General features: G+C 57.2%; 6 protein-coding genes across 6 annotated transcripts; 3 read left to right on the top strand and 3 right to left on the bottom strand.

The window, feature by feature from the left end:
* Positions 1–486: 486 nt before the first annotated feature.
* Positions 487–2,350, top strand: PLICBS_009887 (uncharacterized protein; the record flags this gene model as incomplete). Its single annotated transcript, XM_065601741.1, has 5 exons — positions 487–702; positions 758–1,098; positions 1,150–2,020; positions 2,081–2,252; positions 2,307–2,350. 5 exons carry the CDS (start codon positions 487–489, stop codon positions 2,348–2,350), a joined length of 1,644 nt encoding a protein of 547 aa, XP_065457813.1.
* Positions 2,351–2,983: 633 nt separating this feature from the next.
* Positions 2,984–3,539, top strand: PLICBS_009886 (uncharacterized protein; the record flags this gene model as incomplete). Its single annotated transcript, XM_065601740.1, has 3 exons — positions 2,984–3,231; positions 3,281–3,389; positions 3,443–3,539. Coding segments are annotated over 3 exons (454 nt in total), but the record flags the coding sequence as incomplete, so codon positions are not given.
* Positions 3,540–6,716: 3,177 nt separating this feature from the next.
* On the top strand, positions 6,717–9,493 carry PLICBS_009885 (uncharacterized protein; the record flags this gene model as incomplete). The annotated part of the gene is made up of 7 exons (XM_065601739.1): positions 6,717–7,284; positions 7,344–7,566; positions 7,718–8,412; positions 8,475–8,633; positions 8,690–9,001; positions 9,056–9,123; positions 9,470–9,493. The coding sequence occupies 7 exons, from the start codon at positions 6,717–6,719 to the stop codon at positions 9,491–9,493; spliced, it is 2,049 nt and encodes a 682-aa protein (XP_065457811.1).
* Positions 9,494–9,603: 110 nt separating this feature from the next.
* PLICBS_009884 (uncharacterized protein) lies at positions 9,604–11,104 on the bottom strand (the record flags this gene model as incomplete). Its single annotated transcript, XM_018328100.1, has 3 exons — positions 9,604–10,204; positions 10,271–10,589; positions 10,642–11,104. The coding sequence occupies 3 exons, from the start codon at positions 11,102–11,104 to the stop codon at positions 9,604–9,606; spliced, it is 1,383 nt and encodes a 460-aa protein (XP_018173333.1).
* Positions 11,105–12,931: 1,827 nt separating this feature from the next.
* PLICBS_009883 (type I transmembrane sorting receptor) lies at positions 12,932–14,143 on the bottom strand (the record flags this gene model as incomplete). The annotated part of the gene is made up of 1 exon (XM_018328101.2): positions 12,932–14,143. One exon carries the CDS (start codon positions 14,141–14,143, stop codon positions 12,932–12,934), a length of 1,212 nt encoding a protein of 403 aa, XP_018173334.2.
* A 1,370-nt stretch (positions 14,144–15,513) lies between these two features.
* On the bottom strand, positions 15,514–16,430 carry PLICBS_009882 (uncharacterized protein; the record flags this gene model as incomplete). The annotated part of the gene is made up of 2 exons (XM_065601738.1): positions 15,514–15,859; positions 16,264–16,430. The coding sequence occupies 2 exons, from the start codon at positions 16,428–16,430 to the stop codon at positions 15,514–15,516; spliced, it is 513 nt and encodes a 170-aa protein (XP_065457810.1).
* Positions 16,431–20,390: the final 3,960 nt, after the last annotated feature.

Below are 20,390 nucleotides of genomic sequence, written 5' to 3'. Positions count from 1 at the left end.
GACGCGATTCCGCCCCTCGGGAGTTGCTGCCGACGGGATCCCTGCGGCATTCGAATTGGGGCGCCTTGCCTGCAGCAACTCCAGATCCGCGCTGTCGGTATCGGCTTGTCACACGCCCCTCCTGCTTCGTGCAACCTGATGCGATTGAAACTTGCGCATGTGAACGTTGTACATCATGTTGTGGTGATTGGCGGCCGACCACGGCCCAATTGCGTTGGGTATCATCGTGATTGCGCCATCTGTCTGTGGATTCATGACCATGGAATAGATGCCAAGCATGCGTCCCCGACAGCGACACTTGGGATGCGCGGCATCCGACTTCGGGGACATTTTAGCCTATTTACCGATCTTGTATGCCTCGCGAAAGCAATATCGCATGCCGGTCACAGACGTCTGAAGCATCCCTCGCTTATCCCGGTGTCAAGGGCCTTCCACATCGTTTGTGCACATACTGCGGCCTGCATTGATACAACATCCTCCGAGACAATGACTTCTTCGGCAATTGACGGGCTGACGGCCACGCCTAAGAAGTCTTTGATCATCAACGCCTTTGTGGAATCTTGTAGTGGCCACCAGTCTCCAGGCCTATGGCAGCATCCCGAGGATAAGTCGACCAGCTTCAACAACATCTCGCACTGGGTCGAGTTGGCAAAGCTTCTCGAGCGTGGCAAATTCCATGGCATGTTTATTGCCGATGTCTTGGTGAGCCGACTGCCTTCGGTGCGCCGCTCGTGATTGCCCCTACTGACCAAGGAAGGGTGCGTATGATGTGTACAAGGGCCCTCGAAACCCGGACCCGGCCGTCATCTCTGGGGCTCAATGGCCTGTCAACGAGCCCCTCGCCGTCGTGCCAGCCATGGCAGCTGCGACAAAGAATCTCGGATTCGGCGTGACTGTCGCGACGACATACGAACAGCCATACCACCTCGCCAGGCGATTGAGTACCGTCGACCATCTATCCGGCGGTCGACTCGGCTGGAATATCGTCACCGGGTACCTCGACTCGGCCGCCCGAAACTTGGGCTTCACAGAGCAGCCCAAGCATGACGAACGATATGCGATTGCCGAGGAGTATGTAGAGGTGACTTACAAGCTTTGGTGAGCGCGCACTTGCAGCTCCACATCGTTTCCGGTGGCTCACAGGTATAGGCAATCTTCCTGGAGAGATGACGCTGTCAAATTGGACAAGAACAAAGGCGTTTACACAGATCCATCGCTCGTTCGCACCATTGATCACGTCGGCAAGTATTACAACGTGCCTGGGCCGCACATCTGCCAGCCATCGCCTCAGCGCACGCCGGTGATCATGCAAGCTGGTACCTCCTCCTCAGGAAAGAACTTCGCAGCAAAGCACGCCGAGGCCATCTTTGTTGCCGGCCACAGCCCTTCGACAGTTGCAAAGAACATCGCCGAGATTAGAGCCAAGGCAAGGGATCAATTCGGCCGCGATCCCACCACCATTAAGTTCTTGGCGATGTTCTGCCCCATTATTGGCGAAACACAGGAGGAAGCCGACCAGAAGTATCGCGAATTCTTGTCTTATGGATCAGAAGATGGAGCGCTCGCCCTTTTCGGAGGATGGACAGGTATTGACCTAAGTCTATATGACGAAGATGAAGAGCTCCGACATGTCGAGTCCAATGCTATTCGCTCAGCGGTAGAGGCTTGGTCCAAGTCCACGCCGGAGGTGCCCAAGTGGACCAAACACACTGTTGCGAATCACATCAAGGTCGGTGGCCTCGGGGCGACAGTCGTGGGCACCGCGGAGAAGGTCGCCGACGAAATGGAGAGATGGGTCTCGGAGGCAGACGTGGATGGATTCAACATTGCGTACGCCTTGCTTCCGCAGTCATTTGGGGACGTTATTGAGCGGCTCCTACCTGTGCTACGACAGCGCGGTCTGTTCTGGGATGACTACGCTGTAGATGGGGGAACATATCGAGAGAACCTCTACGGCAAGAAAGGGGCCGCGGTGCCACCGGCGGATCATCCGGCGGCCCAATACCACTGGAAGGCGGATGTATAGTCAATAATGCCAGAGAAGTAATCTTGAAGAGTCTTCCTTTTAATACTTGCGCAGGTGCAAACACTTAAATGCACCGGCAGGCATTTTCCAGTCTGTAGACCGCCATTTCTGCCCGGCCCAGTTCGCAGCAACGACAGCAACGACAGCAACGACAGCAACGACAGCAACGACAGCAACGACAGCAACGACAGCAGCGACAGCAGCGACAGCAGCGACAGCAACGAAAGTAACGAGAGCGACGATACCATGACGTAGCGCCATGATAACCTGTTTGCTTCAGTTGAGGCGGACTACATCTCGGAGCTCGCATTCACACAAATGTAAGACTACTCGTCCTGTGTGATTCTCCGCAAACTTTGCTAGGCAGGGGAAGCTCGGGTCAAGATCTATCGTTGTGCTCACTGGCCCTACGCATGGGACTGTCAAACAGAACTCGGAGCACCAGCTTCGGAGAACAGACTGCTTGGCACGGGCCGTACATAATACAGCATCACATTGAGAGTGTAACGCCCGAGCAGCTGTTTCGGTTTGAGCCCATTGCGGCGGCTAGGTCGTTGTTCCAATCATGCACCAGGGGTGAGGGGCCGCCCTCTTCTCGTCGTTGCAAGCGGGAGGGGCACAAATCGATGACAATTCGGCATCGACCATGCGACGCGGGCGTACTGAGTGGCATCGCCAGCGAATGGGTTCCGACGGCTTCGTGTCGCATCATTTCACAATGTTCCGTCTATTCAGGCGATCGGTGGGTCGGCAACGGCGCGATGCGGTCAATTGAAGCGTTTAGACCCCTTCACTCCTACATCGGGATGGCGCAATCGCGGCTCCCATCGCACGTCACTGCATCCCTTGCACCCCCGCGGACTACCAGCCGTCCAAAGATTCACTCAAATACAAAGTACGTAGTAAGTAAGGTGGCTTTGCCACGGGGTCGTAACTCTCTTGCTGTGTCTAGAAACCATGAGTGGCTCATCCGAAAGCAGCTGGACTGGGGAGGCCCCTGGCCAGACGAGCATATCATACCCAGCACATCAGCCTGCATACTCGGAGCAGAATGTTCCCCAGGAGCAGGACGCACTACTCTTGCATGGGCCGAGACAACAGTACAAGATTCACAGGAACTATCCTGTTCCTCAACTGGCCGACGACAACGAAGTTCTTGTCAAGGCAGTGGTCATTGGACTAAATCCCATAGACTGGAAAGCGCCGTGAGTATGACACAGTTCTAGTTCTCATTAAAGCACTAATAGTTTATAGTGACTACAACTTCGGCATCCCTGACTTCCCATTCATATCTGGAAGAGAGCTCTCTGGCACGATATGTCGCGTGAGTCCAGCTGGCTCATCAGTTTCTGTCGGCGATAGGGTGAGCCCCGAACCCGAACTGTTTGTGCCGAACCGAAACACTAAGTCAGACAGGTAATTGCCATTTCGACCGACTACCGAGACTATCGAAAGAGCGCATACCAGAATTACGTAGTGGCACTGGACTACAACGTCGTCCGGGTTCCGCGAGGTGTCTCACTAGACGAGGCTGCCTCCATCGGCGTCGCGTTCGTCACATCTGCATTGGCATTGGGCATTTGCCTCGGGATAGACTTTTCCCACGTGGTCGAAGGACCTGACTTATTCAGGCTTGTTAGAAGTGTGGGCGCTGCTGATATTCCTGGTGATGTGAGTCGCGAGACACTGAGCTCGCTTGACGAGCATGAGCGAGCGCAACCGGGCGACTGGCTCGCCATCTGGGGTGGTGAGTTTGCGATGTGCCACCAACCTCTACCAATTCTGATGAGTTCCCTTTTAGGATCTGCGACCTCTGCCAACTTGACGATACAGCTGGCCAGGCTTGCAGGCTTGCGTGTGATTGTCATCGTCGATCAGGCAAAGCATGGCTCCTGGATTAGCCAGCATCCATCCATTCGGCCAGACCTCCTGGTAGACAGCCACAACACCGACCGAGCGGTCGAGATTATTCGCGCTGGCACAGGTGGCAAACTGCGCTTCGCAATCGATACCCGGGGCAAGGAGTCGGCGACTCACTTGCTCCACGCTCTTGCGCCTGTGCCAGCTCCAAATGGCATGTCGTTGTCGCCGCCGTCCACTCCACCTCGCTTCGAGACAAGCGCGGTGCGAGGGCACCTGGTCGGGTTGACGGGACTGCCGAAAGAAAACATCCCATCCTCTGTTTCACTGCATACCGTTCCGGTCAAGTTGTTCCACGAGGTACCTGCGGTAGGGCGCGCGCTGACGTCGTGGCTGGAGCGGTTGTTGGACGCTGGGCGAATCTCAACACCCCGAATCATTGCCGTAGAGGACGGCCTGGAAAGAGTGAACCCGGCGCTCGACAGGATGAGGAGAGGGGAAGTTAGCGGCGGAAAGCTGGTTGTTCGAGTGTGAGGTCTGGCTCGACCAAGACACTTCCAATGTTAGGCAATCTAGGCAAGTTGCCAGCATGAACGCCACTGAGAGACGCTTGCTGGGAAAACAGGCAGTTGGGGAATGGGCCGCCTCCAGTTTGCGGCCGGGGGACTGGCAAGTTTGGGCGGGCCAGTACCGCTATGTCCTGGTGCAATAACGAGAGGCATCGCCGAGAGCATACTACTTTTAGACATCTGATCAGACCAAGCCCTCCGCGCCATTCGCCCAGTCGGTTGCCATTTATGTCGCCTGTCCCATGTTATTTGCCTGCTTTTGTGTGCCCATTCCTTCTTGCGACAGCAACAGTGGACGGTTCGGAGCGTCAAGGGTCTTGGTGGGTTTGGCCTGCGGACGGCTGACGGCCCACGACGTGACGCCGTCCCTGGGTTGGTACTGAACCCATTCTGGAGCTCCGCGCATGCACACCGGCGTAGGTGGTTTGCAACTTCCCGTCATGCTGATGCCCTTGCCACCCGAGCTTTCTGACCGGAGCCTCAGTTACATGACATCGTTAAGTGAGTAACTGCAATGCCTGCGTCCACAGTGAGAGGGTCTCCAACAACAGCGGAGAGTCGAGACGTACGAGGCCCTGTTAACACGACGGGGCCGGAAACATGGTGTGGGCACGAACCGCTGTAGCATCCTCACGTGCGTCGGACCTCGCGATAAGTTCATTGTTGGTCCTTTCGCACCTCCGCCTCTGTTAGCCCTGCCCGGCCGAGCAGTGACAGGCTCTGTGTTCAATGCGGTGGCACTAACTAGGTTATTCTGTGTCGCCATGATGCCAGTGCGGGCGCATCATTCGGTCCCTGCCGTTGAGGTGAACGGTCAGTCCGCCCAGGGCCCTCCCATAGAGCCTGTGTGCCTTGGACCGTGGGTTGAGTTTGTCCTGCTGGTATTCTGAGGAATGCAACGGCTTCGCGACGTCATACATTACGGCGGCATCAATCACAACCTCGACGGGCGAGATTTGCTCACGTCAATCGAACCTGCCTGCCTGTGTGCCCACCCGCGGCTAGTGCGTCACGGTCTGGCGTCAAAAGTCGACCTTGAAGCCTCTGGTGTGGAATCAGTCAGCATCTGGGCCACGGCCAGGCGACACCCGGAGTACCGAGATAGCCGCCTGGGCATTGTCTTGGCAGTGATTGCGAGGCGCTCGTTGCTGCGCGTCGACAAGTCGGCTTGGTGGCGGCCATGGGCAAGGAGGCTGTGTTGGCAAACACACGAGGCCCATCACATGGGCGGGCAGTGAGCACTAATAAATCGTGTGCCAGACCCTTCCCCACTGGGCAGTGATGTGCTGAACGGGAAGGTGGCGGAGGTGCTGGCAATGGTCGCTTACAACAGAGAGAGCAATGGACAGGGCACCAGGGCGGAGGATGGACCTTGGAAGCCGCAAATAGAGACGCCCGCGCAGCCCACCGGCTCCGATCAGTGGATCTCAGCCACCCCCAGAAGGCGAGACGAGGGGCGGGGGCGCTCGCCCGGTCGCTGGCTGTGCCATCAGGCACCCGAATTCCACCGCCGGGCAGGCGACAGGGCATCGCCAGGTGGTTGCCACGGGAGGATGGGATTTAGGCACTCGGGCGTCGATTGCAGCTGTGCAACTGCAAGGTCAACAACAACCTCGTGCGTCGTACACACCAAGTTGCACACGGCACGCAATGGATGGCTCAACCACTTCTTATGACGTTGACACTGCCACGTTCGCCCCAGCAGCCAGAGTGCCGGCGGTGACCGTGTGAAGCGGCTCGATTCCTCCTTCTCCCGTCGCCGGCGCCCGACAGCCGCCATTCTTTGTACGCCAACGCACCCCCGCCCCCAATTGACCATGGGCCGCCACCAACGGCGTCACTGGCAGGCAGGAAGGACCCTGGACGGTGACGTCTCCGGGGCTGACAGCCGTTGCGTTGCATGTTCTGGAACTCTGCCCGCCCATCCATCCATCATCATTGACGGCTGCAGCAGCGTCGCCTCGACAGCCGCCCCGAATCCTTTATTTATCTGGCACCTGCCTGGCGCCGCATCCTCGTCTCTGAGCACCTTGCCCATGAATCCTCGAACAAAGTCAGGCATCGCGCTTAAGCCCCAGAAATGCACACCTGAAAGCGACCGTGCATCTCGAGCCTCCGATCCCATCTACAGGTGCGTGCGCCGCCGACGCAGCCAAGACGTTCCGCCGGGAACTAAGGGCTTACCGACTTGGCAGAGATAGACCATAAGTTTAGAACTCATCCTGTCCGCCACACCATCGCGAGAGCACAAGGACACCATCATGGCTCCCCATTCCAGCGCTCCGACCCCGAAGCTCATGGACGAGAGCCCGCCAGCGTACAACGACGGCGCGGACGACTGCACCCGGCCGCAAGGCAATGTCCCCGACGACGTCGACCTCGCTGCCTCCTTTGCGAAGCTTACTCTAGGAAACCAGCCCAAGGACCCCGATGCCGATACATGCCTTGCTCACCTGAAGCTCCTCCATGCGATCCAGAGCATGAAGGAGGACGTCGGCTACACAGATGGCCTGTGGGGTATCTGGGATTCCCGAGCGGAGAACCCGCTCGAAGACTTGTTCGGTACACAAGGGCCTGCGCCTGGCGCCGACGAACCCGTGCCTACCGGGGAAGACCGTGTCAAGGCCGCGCTCAGCAGGATCCGCGAGAAGCGCTGGGCCCTGTTCGTCGCCCGCGCCGTGGACAGATACGAGTCGTGGTGGCGGAGCCTCCCCAAGGGATACATGCTGACCGAGCAAGACATGGAACAAGAGGGCAACACTCGGTATAGCAGGTTTCCGTCGACGGGTGCGCTCATTGACTGGAAGGAACACATGCTACCACCTCTGGGTACGCCTGCATTCCCGAGATTGATGCCGGCCGTAAGCTGACCCGCCTCTCCTCTACAGACGTCCTCATGGTCTTCCACGCCCACATGCTCAACCCCCGAGCCTTTCTGGAAGACTCAATGCGCCACGGAATGGGTACCATCTGGACCGCCGGTATGCCGTGGAAGCTGGTCAACGACTCCATAGATACCAGGTTCAACTACAACGTGCCCGACTCGGCCAAGGCGCGCTGGGTGGAGAGCACGAACCGTGCGTGGGCGAGTCAGGAGGACTCGATGACCAAGTCTCTCAATTGCGCTTTCTGCAAACACGCGTTTTCTGCGCCGTGGACGACATGCGGGAGAAGCGAGCAAGCGAAAACTGACACGTAAGAAGATACTTATCGAGCCGTTCATTGCTCGAGTCCCGATTAACGTCGACTAACATCTCGCCAGACTTCCAGGACTTGTTGGGAATGGCTACGGAGATGGCAACTTCAGCCACAACTGCGAGAACTGTGGCTTACAGAACTACAAGGAGCTTCTCTCTGTATCCAAGTTTGTCCAAGACTCTGCGTTACTTCTTAGCCGGTCCGTCCCGATGCCCGGCACCATCCTCGACCCTCAAACCGGCCGGCCGGAGCGTGTTCCGGAAGAACCGAGATCTCTCTCCTTCCCTCGCACCTTTCCCAACAGGATGATTAGACTGGATCTTCGAATCAAGATCATGGAGCTCATACGACCGGACGGTGACTTACATCCGACCATGGAAACGGTCCGTAGCATGGTCGAGTCGGTGGTCGGCAGCGACGACCGCGTCCGCAAGATCGACTCCGTGTCGGCCTTCCGGAGCCGATACAAACCGCGCATCCAGGCAAAGGTATCCGTACGCCAGATGATGAGCAGGTACTGGGAGAACTTCTCGTCATTTGCGCTCGACCTGAGCGGCGCAGTTATCCGTCAAGGCGTCTTCATCGACAAGATGGTCAAGCTCGACTGGCTACATGCCCCGTCGGCACGAGAGACGATGCAGCGCCTCATCAAAAAGTACAAACGTTTCATCACAATTATGCACCTGAACCCGACGCATGTTGCTGTCCCGACCCTGGACGTCGACCTGGCATGGCACACGCACCAACTCTCTCCCATTGGTAAGAGCCGCTGCCACGCAGTTGGAAGCCCCCTGTGCAACTAGCTAAGCGTCAAAACACAGCGTACTATCATCACACCGTTGAGCTCTCCAGCAAGTTCATCGACCACAATGACAAGATGGACGAGAGCAAACTGAGCGCTGCATTCGAATGGACCAGCAAGAAGTACCAGGAGATGTTTAATGAAGTATACAGCGAATGCACCTGCTGGTACTGCGAGAGTAGGGTGTCCCATGCTGTATCCCCGAGCGAGCTTCGCTGCTAACAAACGTCTCAGCCCTTCGATCGGCGATGGTCTCGTCCGTAGGCAAGTTCCTAGGCTCGAGAGACCAAAAGATAGCCGACGAGTTCCACAGCTCGGGAGCCGCGAAGCTCTGCCCGCCTGACAATTCAGCCCACATCTCCGCGCACAACGCTGTACGCTCCATTGAGACGGTCGAACGGCAGCGGGTCTCAAGCTACCTGCGGGCTCGGCACCAGGAGAAGCTTGACCGGAACTACGAGCGGGCCCAGAAGCGCGCGCAGAAGAAGGGCCGTGAACTGCCGCCGAAGGACGAATACTATAACCACTGGGGTTACAGCTACTACAGTATGGTCGCCGCCTGCCCTTCCCATGCTGCTTCATTCACTAACGCGCTCCTAGTGTACTCCCCTTTCATGTTTCCGTACTACTATGCGCCGGGCCTGTATTACGGATGGGATCCTTGCTACGTAAATGCCGGTGCCGGCGCTTGGGGTGCTTGCGCTGCGGGCACTTGTGGAGCGGGTGGTGTTGGAGGTTGCGGAGGCGTCGGGGCTTGTGGCAGTGCAGCAGTAAGTCGAACTCCGGCGAGCTCACAATTGCTATTGATTGCGGGAACTGACGAAGCTAGGGGGGCGCGTGCGGCGGCGCCGGTGGTTGTGGAGGAGCAGGAGGCTGTGGAGGAGGAGGTGGTTGCGGAGGAGGAGGAGGAGGTTGTGGTGGAGGCGGCGGCGGAGGCTGCGGAGGCGGCGGCGGCGGCGGTAGGTTCTCTCCCCGGCATGCGACATGGTTTCGCAAGGCTAACAGGCTCTACAGGCTGCTGAAAGCACCACGTCGTGAGAGGTGCTTAGTAGACGCGCGGGCGGAAACCCTTTCATGGTGTCATTTTACGGTTCCAACTTTTTAGCCCCTACGACGATCGATACCCTCAGCATCATGTTTCAATTCAACTAGCTTTTCCCCTTCATCGACTCCAGAACTCTTGTAACTTCCCAGACCGCATCATAACCGTAGCACCAGTCCCTCGTCCCCCTGTCAGTAATGCCACCGGGGCCAAGGCGCTCGCCGCCCGAGCCGAGCTTGATGTACCGGCTCCGAGGCGCCGCATTGGTTTCTTCGGGTGGCCAAATGCCGTCCTCATGTGCATGGCGAAGGGACTCATACAGGAATTCTCGCCCTGTACCGTCTGGCATGTGCAGCGAGTCGCCCGCGTGGAGGCTTGCTTCCTGCACGGCAGCGACTCTCCGTTTTCGAACCGCCTCGAACGCACCGAGCGCGCGCTGTAGCTCCTCTGGTCCCGACGGCTGCTGTGCTTGAGTGGCTCTCGAGTCGGTGGCCAGCACATGAGCCGAGCCGAGGACAGACGCTAGAGCGACGGCGTCCTCGACGGCGAGCGAAACGCCCATGGACATGTAAAAGGCCATGGCGTGTGCTGCGTCGCCGACGAGGACGAAGCGACCGGAGGGGTGAGTCCATCGGGGTAAGGGAGGAATGGCATACACGGGATAGTTTGTGATGCCGGGGCGCGAAAGCTCAAGCATGCGCTGAACTCTTTGCGGGGGGTTAGTCGCGCATCATTACAGTCGCCGATAACACTCTGCAGAGCAGCCGACGTACCTGGGCTCAAAGGCCTTGAACAGGTCGTTGACTATCGCTCTGTGGTCCTCCAGGGAAAAGTCCCTCGTGTCTACATCATCACGGTGAGAGAGGACAATGTTGAGCATCGTCGCGTCCTTGACCAAGTACGTCATGACCGACACGTCGGGGGCGATCCAAAAGTTGGAGCTGCCCGAGCTCAGGTCGAGGAGATCGGAGGTCAGCGGGTCGGCCTGCAGCTTTGCGACCTCAACCATCATCCGGAATGCCGCCCAACCAGTCGGCTGGCTGCCTGGGTCGTCCTTTCCTAGAAGCTGAGAGCGCGCGGTGGAGTTGATGCCTGCCTATTCTTAGCTGCTGTTCGACTCGTTCTTCAAGGCGGTTCGCCGGACCATCAGCAGCGACCACCAAGCTGGCGCTGAGCGTTGTGCCGTTCGCCAAGTCCACGGCCCCCTCGTTGAACCTGTATTGTGCGACCTTGCTGTTCAGGAGAATGGTCGCGCCCGCTCGCACGGCGTGACGGTGGAGGATTGAGTGCAGCACCGCCCGATGGACGACGACGTACGGCGCCCCGTACGTCTCCTCCATCGCAGCGAGCGCCACGGTGCCGAGCACGGCACCGGTCACGCCCTCTCTGACCAGCATCTGCCGCGGCACAATGGACTCTCGCAGGATGTCGTCCCTGAGGCCCATCTGGAACAGGTACTTGATGGCCTGCGGCGTCATTTGTATGCCGGCGCCAATCTCCGCCAGTTCCGGCGCGGCATCGAGCAGCGTGACTGCGTGCCCGGCCTGACCCAGGGCGATGGCGAGGGACAAGCCAGCAATGCCGGCGCCGACAATGATGATGATCATGTTTGTTGAAGGATGCAGACTGTCTGACGGAGGAAGGCCATCCCAGCATCGAGGAGTCTTCTGCTGACGCTGGCTAGGTCAAGGCGGGAGGGTTCATTGCTTGGTCAACGGAATCGGATTCAGGCCGGGCTCATGTGCTCGCATTGCGCGGGCCGATGTAACAACGGCGCCTGCGGCCGTTGCGGCTGAGATGATTGTCGCTGACCCTCAGCAGATCGCGCTGTTTCTGCGTCCTTGAAGGGGTAGGGAAACACCGTATATGCCGTATTGGATCACCTGCTGCGTACCCTCGGCATGGTGGTGATTTGTGAAGATGAACGCCACACCGACCAGTCTGCCTTGTCGCCGCATCATCCGAGGCCGACCATGCATCCAGCAGCGCAACACCGTTCATTTATTGACAGCTTCGCCCTCCCCATGGCCAGAGGCATGACCTGCCTGCTAACTTCCTGCGACCATTGGTGAGCATTTACACGCTGCATCGGCGAGCGCAAACTATCGCAGTACTACGGTCAAAGATCCTTTGCGCTGAGGCGGAGTGAGGCTACCTATGTAAGTTAGTCGGCGAGTCAACCTCAAAGGCTCCTCTGGTAAACCGTAAGTCCGCGTCCTCCGTGACTCCTCACTGCTCAGCTGCCCTAGATGACATGGCCTGCGCTGGCCTGCCTGCTGCGTCAGCGGTCCTACTTGCCCTGGCCCCGGGCAATGCGCATGCCGGGGCGCTTCAGAGTTGCTTATGCTGTACGAGTGCGCCCGCACTTCATAGTGCTCGGTCGTCTTTCGCCAACACGAGCAGCGCATTGATACCTGCGCGTGGCCAAGGCCTTCTGCAGCATCGCGACGGGCCCGCCCGCGATCGGGCTCCTTTTCTCCGAGTGGCACTGGATCGGACCGGAACGTGGGCGGGTTGCATCTGAGCTGCATGGTGTCGTCAGTTTGCCATGGGCGGCAAGCCTCCTACACTGGTGACTGGCGACCGTGGGCCCTGACAGCTGAGAAATCTCCACTGGAGCACAAGGCCGGTCCGGGTGCTGACCCGCCACACGCCCGGAGCCCGCAGCCCGTGGATCCTCCACGGAGTGGCATCGGATTCCAGGAAGCAGCGAAGGCTTAAATACCGGTCTTGACATCGGTGTATTGATCGAGACAATGATTATGCGTAGCTCCATTCTGTCCCATTGCCTTTTCCCTCATCCTCTCGTATAATTTATTTCGTTGAGAAGTGCACAGCTCAATAGGATCCTTGGTGCGGGAATCAAGCCAGGTCGGCCACCAGCAACGCAGCATGAGCACGTCAAAGCAGGCCGACGACTTACAGTCCATAAACAACAAAACGCTTGGGACAGCCTCAAAGTCTTTCCCGATTGTTACTCTACCGAATGGCGAAAAGCTGCCCACGGGGACGGTCGGGGCCCTGTTGGTGAACATTAAAGCGTATGACGCTGGCGACGAATCCACGCGAGCGGCGCTGGAGCCGGTCATACGTGCAGCCGTTCCTACCCTGGAAAAGGTCGGCATGTTTGATCTGTTTACTCCGGACGAATGGATCAACAATGGCGGGCCTGGCAGAGCGTTGGTGGGCCAGCTTGCATTGAAGGACAGGGCGTCAGGAGGTCACTAACGTAGGAGCGGAAGAGGTGCCGCAGGCGGACGAAGCGGCCTTGCACAAGGTCCAGCGCATGGGAGACAAATGCTCGCTATTGAAGTGCATCGAGAGTCATACAGAATCAGTATTTACTATGAACCATGTACAGAGAAGTATGCTAGGGCACCCCGCTGTCCGCGATGCCAATGCACATGGCATAAAAGAATCCTGCGTGATGAGCACTATTGCTTCTGAGCCCACCCAACTTGGGTTTTGCCGCCATCGAAAATGACATACGCGGCTTTCAATGCAATGTCGCCAAAGATTGCGAAAGGGTTGCCGCCGGAAGACTGAATGCCACCGAAGCACTTGCCGCCAGTCGCTTGGGCGTAGTTGATCAAAGTACCAGGCACCGTGATTTTGCCGTCGCCGACGGTGAAGGTAAAGTCGGGCAGCTTGGTGCTGCAGTCAAAGATGTATCCACCCTGCTGCTGGTCGTTGGTGGCACCAGGGACGTTCTGGTAGTACGCCTGCACGAGGTCGTCGCCCGCCAACAGAAGAGTGGTGCCCGTATCGGCGATTGCAGTGAACTGGCCGCCAATGTCACTGCTGGTGCTGAACTGCCAAAATCCCTGGCTGTTGTCCACGGGGGCGTAGAGCACGTTGCTCGCGGCAGACGGGATGGCGCCAAAGATGTAACTGCCGGGCGTGTTGTGTCGCAGGTCGGCGACAAAGAGCGGGCTGTCGAGCCCGGACGCAATGTTGTCGAACCACGTCTTTTGCCGAGTCGGCTTCACCGTGTTGATTGAGCTAAATGCAAGACCGAGAAGGCCGTCATTGGCTCCAGTCGCAAATTGCTGAGACACCTTCTGCGCGGATTCGACCGCCTGGGTCTTGACAGTCAGGCCCCCGACCGTGACGGTGTCTGTGTAGACATCGCCGGAGCATGAGGACTGGTCTGCGTAGGTAATCTGCCAGGTGGCGCCGTCAAGCTTCTTGGATGTGCTGCTCTTGTCCGGGCTGTACAGGTTGTGGTTCTTGGACGACCCGGCGTCGGTTTCGGTAGAAAAGACCCACAAGTCCGAGCTGCCAGTGTCGAAGTCTAGTTTGAGCGTCTGCGCCGGGGTGCCGACTTGCACGGGCACAAGGTACTCCAGGTCGTCCTGATCCGGGGTGGCAGTGGCATTGCCGCTGTTGCGCCTCGCGTTTTGACTATGCGCAGCGTGGGTGGTCTCAATTGCCTTCAACAAGGCATCTGAAACGTGCACGCCATACTTGTTGTAGGCCCGCGCCAACGCCAACGGTCCGTTGCGGCCGGCAAAATTCTGATTGACAGAGCGCTTGATCTCAAAAGAGCCCCGAGGTTGCTGTGCGGTGGGAATGGCGCTGCCCGCCGCAAGCGAAGCCGCCAGAATACCGACGAGAAAGCTGCCGAAAGACGATGTAGGCTGCATGATGGGTGGACAGAACTTGGCTTTTCAATTGAAGCGTCTGCGTACAAGAAAAGATGCAATGTTTGATGCAGTCAAAATGTCCTTCGAGGAGCTTCACAGGAGCCGTATTTAAGCCATTGCGAGACCATACGAATGACCAGACATTCTCTGAGCTGCACTTGAAACGACAGTTTGGGCATGCATTGTCGACGATGTTGATCTGCCGACAAGAACAGAAGGTCACACTTCTCAGTCCCTCAGAAGACAATTACAATGCTCAGATCGTCCTGTTGATGCTTCCTCGCGTATCCTGCAATCTTCGAAAGCTAGCCGAGATCGGGAAGCAGGTTCGTGATGCCACGGGGACTTTTGCGACCTCATCAACTTCATGGCGACATGTGAGAGCCGAGAAGCAAGAGGCGGCCTCTCCCGCGTGCTACCCAGCGCACTGCGCTGTGTCCACAAGACACGCCGTTGTGTTGTCACGGAGGCTCAATCTGAACGCCTTGAGGCTGCGTTGGCTGCCGGGAATCCGGCAGCGAGAGCTGGGAACTTCTGCAGATACGGCAAGCCCGGGGAAGACGCGTCGAATCAGATTGTGCGGAGGCTTCTGGAAAGGGTAGGTTTCAGCAAAGCTATGTGCCGCAATGCCGGATCTACGTCTGATCTTCAGGGCTCTTCTACAGCTGACTCGATTGTGCCATTGGCGCCCGGCGATCTGAGACAAGCTACGGCCAAAATTGGGCCGCGTGGGCCGACCAATTAACTCGCCGGGAGCGCCGACGACAAGCCAACTCATGGCGCGTCACCATTCCCTTCCTGCGCAGGGTGGCCCGTTGGCAAGGGTCAAGTCGGCATCCGTAATTCACAGCCGGGACGTTGCTGATAGCGGGCTTGTATTGGTAGTTGCGACCTACATATTCCCACGACGAAAGTAATTTTCTAAGTCATTTCTGTTCTGCTGTCCCAGCTGCCCGTGTGGCAATCGCTTCCGCCGCGCGAGCTACCGCTGCTGGCGTACTGGTTCAGTGAATCCACTGTGGTCTACGAAGCCATGAGCTACAAGTTATGACGTCTGACAGTTCCCCCCATGGTGCCAGGCACCAGTCGTCAAGACACGAAGACGTGTTGATATGCTAACATGAGCTTTAACATTCGACATAGAGGTAGTACGTAGGACAGGGAGGTCCTAAGAACGAATGTGTAAGCCTCGTAGCGCGAGTCAAGCCTACATGTATACACGTGTCGCTTGAGTCGGAGCTACATCATGATGCGCGGGCCCTTGTGAATGACCTATTCAAGACCAGCTATGAACATAGCGCGAGCTCGATCGAAACGCAACAAAACTGTAATATGGCACCATTTTCGGGGTGGTTGACCAGTCGGACATCCTAGTCCCCCTTGACGCTGGCCCCTTGGCTCGACAAAGCTTGGTGCGGTACGTTGTCCCCACGCCCTTGCACTGCCTGTGCCCTCATTGCAAGCATCCTCTCGTAGTTGACCCGCGGTCCCTTGAAAGCCTTTCGCTTCGTGGTAAACCATAGCAGGACGACAAAGAGCAAAAGTCCCACAGAGATGACCGAGACGTAGTTCATGTTCTGCGGCGTGACGGGCATCGCCGTGGGGAAGCAATACAGCACGTCCAGAAAGACCACCCACGCGACGGATACGGAGTTGAATGCAGCCCCGTATTTCCCGAGGCTGAAATACCGCTCCGGGAGGACCCGGTCACGGCCCCTGTAGAGCACGATAGCTTGCGGAATCGCACAGGAAGTTTGCAGAAAGATAATGGCTGTGGCAACCATGGACGAGAATGCAGTGGTGGAACCGAGAAATATTAGCCCGTAGATCTAGCCAGACGGATAAATTAGTTCGTAACGTCCACCAGCGGAGATCACCCACACTTACTGAGGTGATTGTTGCAGAAAGAAGCATTGCATTCACCGGGACCTTGAATCGCGGGTGAACACGCATCCATATATTGGAAAATGGCATCGCCCCGTCTCTCGATACTGCCCACATAGTTCGGGAGCAAGTCGTTCCTGCGATGTTGTTAGCTCACTACCGACGCAAAAAGTGACCTCGTCGCGTGCAACAAACCGTTTGCTATCAAGTTCGCATAGAAGCAGAAAGCAAATAACGCCATGAGAATGGACGCCGCGACCTTCGACCCCGTCCCTTGGTAGTAGATCTCGAGCACGGGGAGCCCAGTGATGGTGCCCAATACCGCATCGATGTCTGTGATGGCGTACATCAAGCTGACGGCGAAAGGGAACGCTGTCGCCAGCCCCATGACCAGCGGATACATGATGACTTTGGGCACGTTCTTGCACGGGTTAGGGATCTCCTCACACATATGCGCTCCGCAATCGCTGCCCAAGAATGCGTATACAGCATTGCCCACGGCCAGCACAAAGGAGAACCCGTCGCTGGACCATCCGCTTCGATTTGTAGTGTCCGTAAAGATCCATTGGGCTGAGGCGTGATGATTCCGGGCTGCTGCAAATAATGTTATGGCTGTCGAGCTCAGCGTCAAGGCGGATAAGACGAATATAAATGAGTTAAAGCGAGGGATCCAGGCGGAAGCAAAGATGTTAGCGGCATAAGCGCTCCATATCAGAGCAACGTAAATAAGCCATTGATGCCAGGATGGTGGTACGTAGTCGGGGTACCAGGCAATGACAATATTGAGAATCATGGAAGAGACAAAGTTCGCAACCGAGCTTGACCCAAACCACCACCCGCCAATGCTCAGCCACCCATTGCTGCAGATGAAGTGTGTCAGCCAGCCCGCGTCTGTCTTTGGCGTAGTGCGCCGTGCTGCTAGGACTCACAGGAAGGACGCGAATGGCTTGTACTCGTCGCTCGCAACCATGAAAGACCAGTAATACTGCGCTCCGGCAACAGGAAACGCAGATGCCAGTTCCGCCATGCCCGCAGAGAGAACCAGGGTCATGCATCCGGCAATTGGAAGGGACCACAGCGTTCCCGCCGAGGAGGCTTCGGTTAGACTGATGCCCACTGAAGACCCGGTGCCGAGCCAGGTGCAGGTGAGCACGAATGAAAGGGCGCCTAGAGACCAGTGCGAGAATCGGCGAGGCATTTCCCGTTGATAACCAGCCGCTTCAAGTTCGAGATCATCGCGTTTGGCGACATCATCGACTCGAATGTGTGCAATTGCCTCGGCATCGGACTCTCGCGTGCTGTCGGCAGACATTGTGATCGAGCGCTGGGCCAGAATTCATGATGTTGAGAACCCCAACCCGATGTATGATGATATCGCGCGAGTCTTATACTGAACAGCTCGTGTAGCAACGATACTGCGAGCCTGGGTCGTTACTAAGTGCGAAAGGGGCCATGGCCCGCATTCGGCCTGGCAGCGCCATCCTGCCGTTCACACGTTTTCGTGGGCGCCAATCAGGTGGGGGAGATAAACCCCAGGTCCATCCTCGCGCTTGGTTCAGCATTGGGGAGAACGTGGCTGACAGCCGGAGAGATTTCAGGAAATGCCTCTTTAGGAAAGCGAGTTAGGAGCCAGATGGGTTCACCCATACGTCCGTCTGTGGAAGCAATAGCGCGCCTAACAGCCCGTTGGTGCGGCCCACCAGCTGCGGGGCGCGTTGGCCACAACTTACAAGCACCTCTTAGTTGCTCGTCAGCTAGCATCAAGGGATCCCTAAAATGGGTAATATGCTAGACACGGCTTGAAGCGCCAGTAGACCTGATTGTATCGAGGCTTACCTGAAAGCGATCACGCGCGCACGGTACCCCCGAGGACTTCAAGCGCTGTGCTCGCGCCGTGCTCGCGGTAGCCGTTTTCGTGGGCATTACGCCACTGAAGGGCCGTTCCTGGCGCTGCCGAGCATCGAGCGTCGAGCATCGGGTCCTTGAGCGGCTGTTGGCAGGTGTCTTGTCAACTGACAGGAACCAACTGCAAAGCTGCAGACCGCCTGTTTGTGATTGGTATCCGGATCCAGGGCTGCCGGATCTGTCTTGATGCCACACGCCAACAGTACCATCCCGACGTCACTCGGAGGACGACGCACATTGCCACTTGGCACGCGGTATCAGTAGCAGTTGGCGCACGCGTCGCTCTGTGTGATGGCAAGCCCGAGTTGCCCGGTACGGAAAGCAGCACTCGCTGTCGTATTATTGCTCCTTCTCGTCGTCCATGGGACTCCGTATTGGGAAACAGTCTGGCCGAGACGGCAGCAGCCATTCACAAGTAAGTACTGTCCTAGACCAGAGTCTCTTCTCACTGCGAAGGCAGTCAAGTTTCGGCTCTGCGAACTCCCGCACAGTGTATTCTCAGTCATCCCAAGAGCAATTCCATGGCCAGAGTGCCTTGAGCCTCGACGCCAGACCCCATTAAACCGCCATTGCCGACCTTGACTCCCCACCAATAGACGCTTCTTGTGGAGAGCGACCAGTCTTTCCAGATATCCTCCAAGACAGCGGCCGCGGATTCGAAATGATAAAACCGAGAAACCTTGCTCCAATGCTTGCAATACTGGCGAATGAAGACGCGGTCTGTCTCGCTACAAGACTCGCAAGCAGCGAGAAACACAGGAAGCAGAAGCTGCTTCTGAAGTATATCCGTCTCCGGTATACACCTCACACTGTCGAGGATAACACGCGCGAGGTGATCAATCTGTCGCAGCTGGTAAGGGTCCTGCTCACGTGTGAATACGCGGCAAACATAGAGCATAATCGCATGCCGCCAGGCCTCTACACAGTGATATCTGTTGCGCCGGACATTGGCCTCCTCCTCAAGGTTGTTGAGGTCCTCGAATCCTACCTCTGCATCATTGGTGAAGTCTTTGACTTCTGTTAACACCATGTCGACCGACGATCGGTCAAATATGGTCCACTCCATTTGCAATGTCTGCTCATGTATGCATGCCAGCTTTGCGAGGCGGGACATTGACAGTAGAAGCTCGAGGGGACAACCGTTCAAGTCGAAGAAAGTCCAGCCATCATTCTTGTCATCTTTCAAGAATGAATCCAGATACGCCACAGGAAACCGTGGTTCTTTTCTTGCCACCAATGCGATAGTGACATCCCACCTAGGTCGAGTGGTGGTCAGTCAAATCGAACCGACAAAAGCCTCAAAGCAAGGACCCTCAACGTACCAGAGCAGCATTGCCAGCTGGGCGCGCATTCTTGGGTTGTAGCGGCATTTTTCCAACGACCCGTACTGCTGCAGCAATTGGTATGCCCCATTCAAGTGCACAGCCCACATGGCCGATGCGGATTGAGTAGTCTGTTGTTCTAATAAGCGGGCAGGACCAGCGACTGGGACAGGGCGCCCCTACCTCTAAACTCACTAGAACCAGCAAAGTATCTAGAAGAGGAACAACCTCGGGGTTGTTTAGGCTTTGGCTGAAGAGATGGAGTGCCGTAGACCAGTGCTGGTGCATTTCAGCCAGCAGCACCGCGCAGTCGTTCTTCTTGGCCAGATGTTGGGTCGAAACGGCCATGACAGCATGGAGGAGGAAATCGTAATGGCGGATAGCACGCAGGTCCACCCGGAACGGATTGCTAGGACAATCGCCGCTCAGAGGTATCACGCAGAATTCCTGATCGTCTTCATGCGGGAGAAAATTCAGCTCGAGCTAGCCAGGTTGACTCGCGCCTACTTACACATTCGTAGGACCTGATCATATTTCTCTGTCAAGGTCTGATAGCGGACACCAACATCGAGCGAAGAATCGCACCCCGTTGATCGGTCGCTGGGTTCCTGGGCGTTCGTCACCTCATATATTGGTGGCATGTTGACTTCAAGCTCAATGTCATGCTCGACAGGCGCCGCCTCGTCGTCGTCATCCGGTGGTCGCATACATGGCGATATGTAGTACCATTCAGAGACAGCCGTTGCTTCATCGGTGCAGCCGAGCCACGGTCGATATTCGAAAGTGCCAGCTGCGGCATCTACTTGAACGTGCAACCCGCTAGTATCGTCGTCGCCACCTGGCTCCTGGGTCTGGGGGCTGCCGTCGTGGCCCGACCCGCGCGTGTCGTCGTGACTCTGCGACCCATGCGAAGCCTCGTCACCTCGCAACCCTTGAGACTTTGACGAACTGAGGACGCTTCTCGCATCCTCGTCATTCGCCTCCGGTGCTGGCAGCGGACTAGCACCGTGCCTTGTTGGCCGGACCGAGAAGACGGGCCGGAGTCCGTTGAGCTCTGGATGAGCCACCGCGCTCCTGTATGCACCGTTGCCATTTCTCTGGCGTTTAGATGTGCCCGGTACAAACTTGAAAGCTAT

Source organism: Purpureocillium lilacinum (genome assembly GCF_023168085.1).
Source record: "Purpureocillium lilacinum CBS 284.36 DNA, scaffold_8, whole genome shotgun sequence".
Taxonomy (NCBI): Eukaryota; Fungi; Ascomycota; class Sordariomycetes; order Hypocreales; family Ophiocordycipitaceae; genus Purpureocillium; species Purpureocillium lilacinum.
This window is presented reverse-complemented; position numbering and strand designations above follow the sequence as displayed.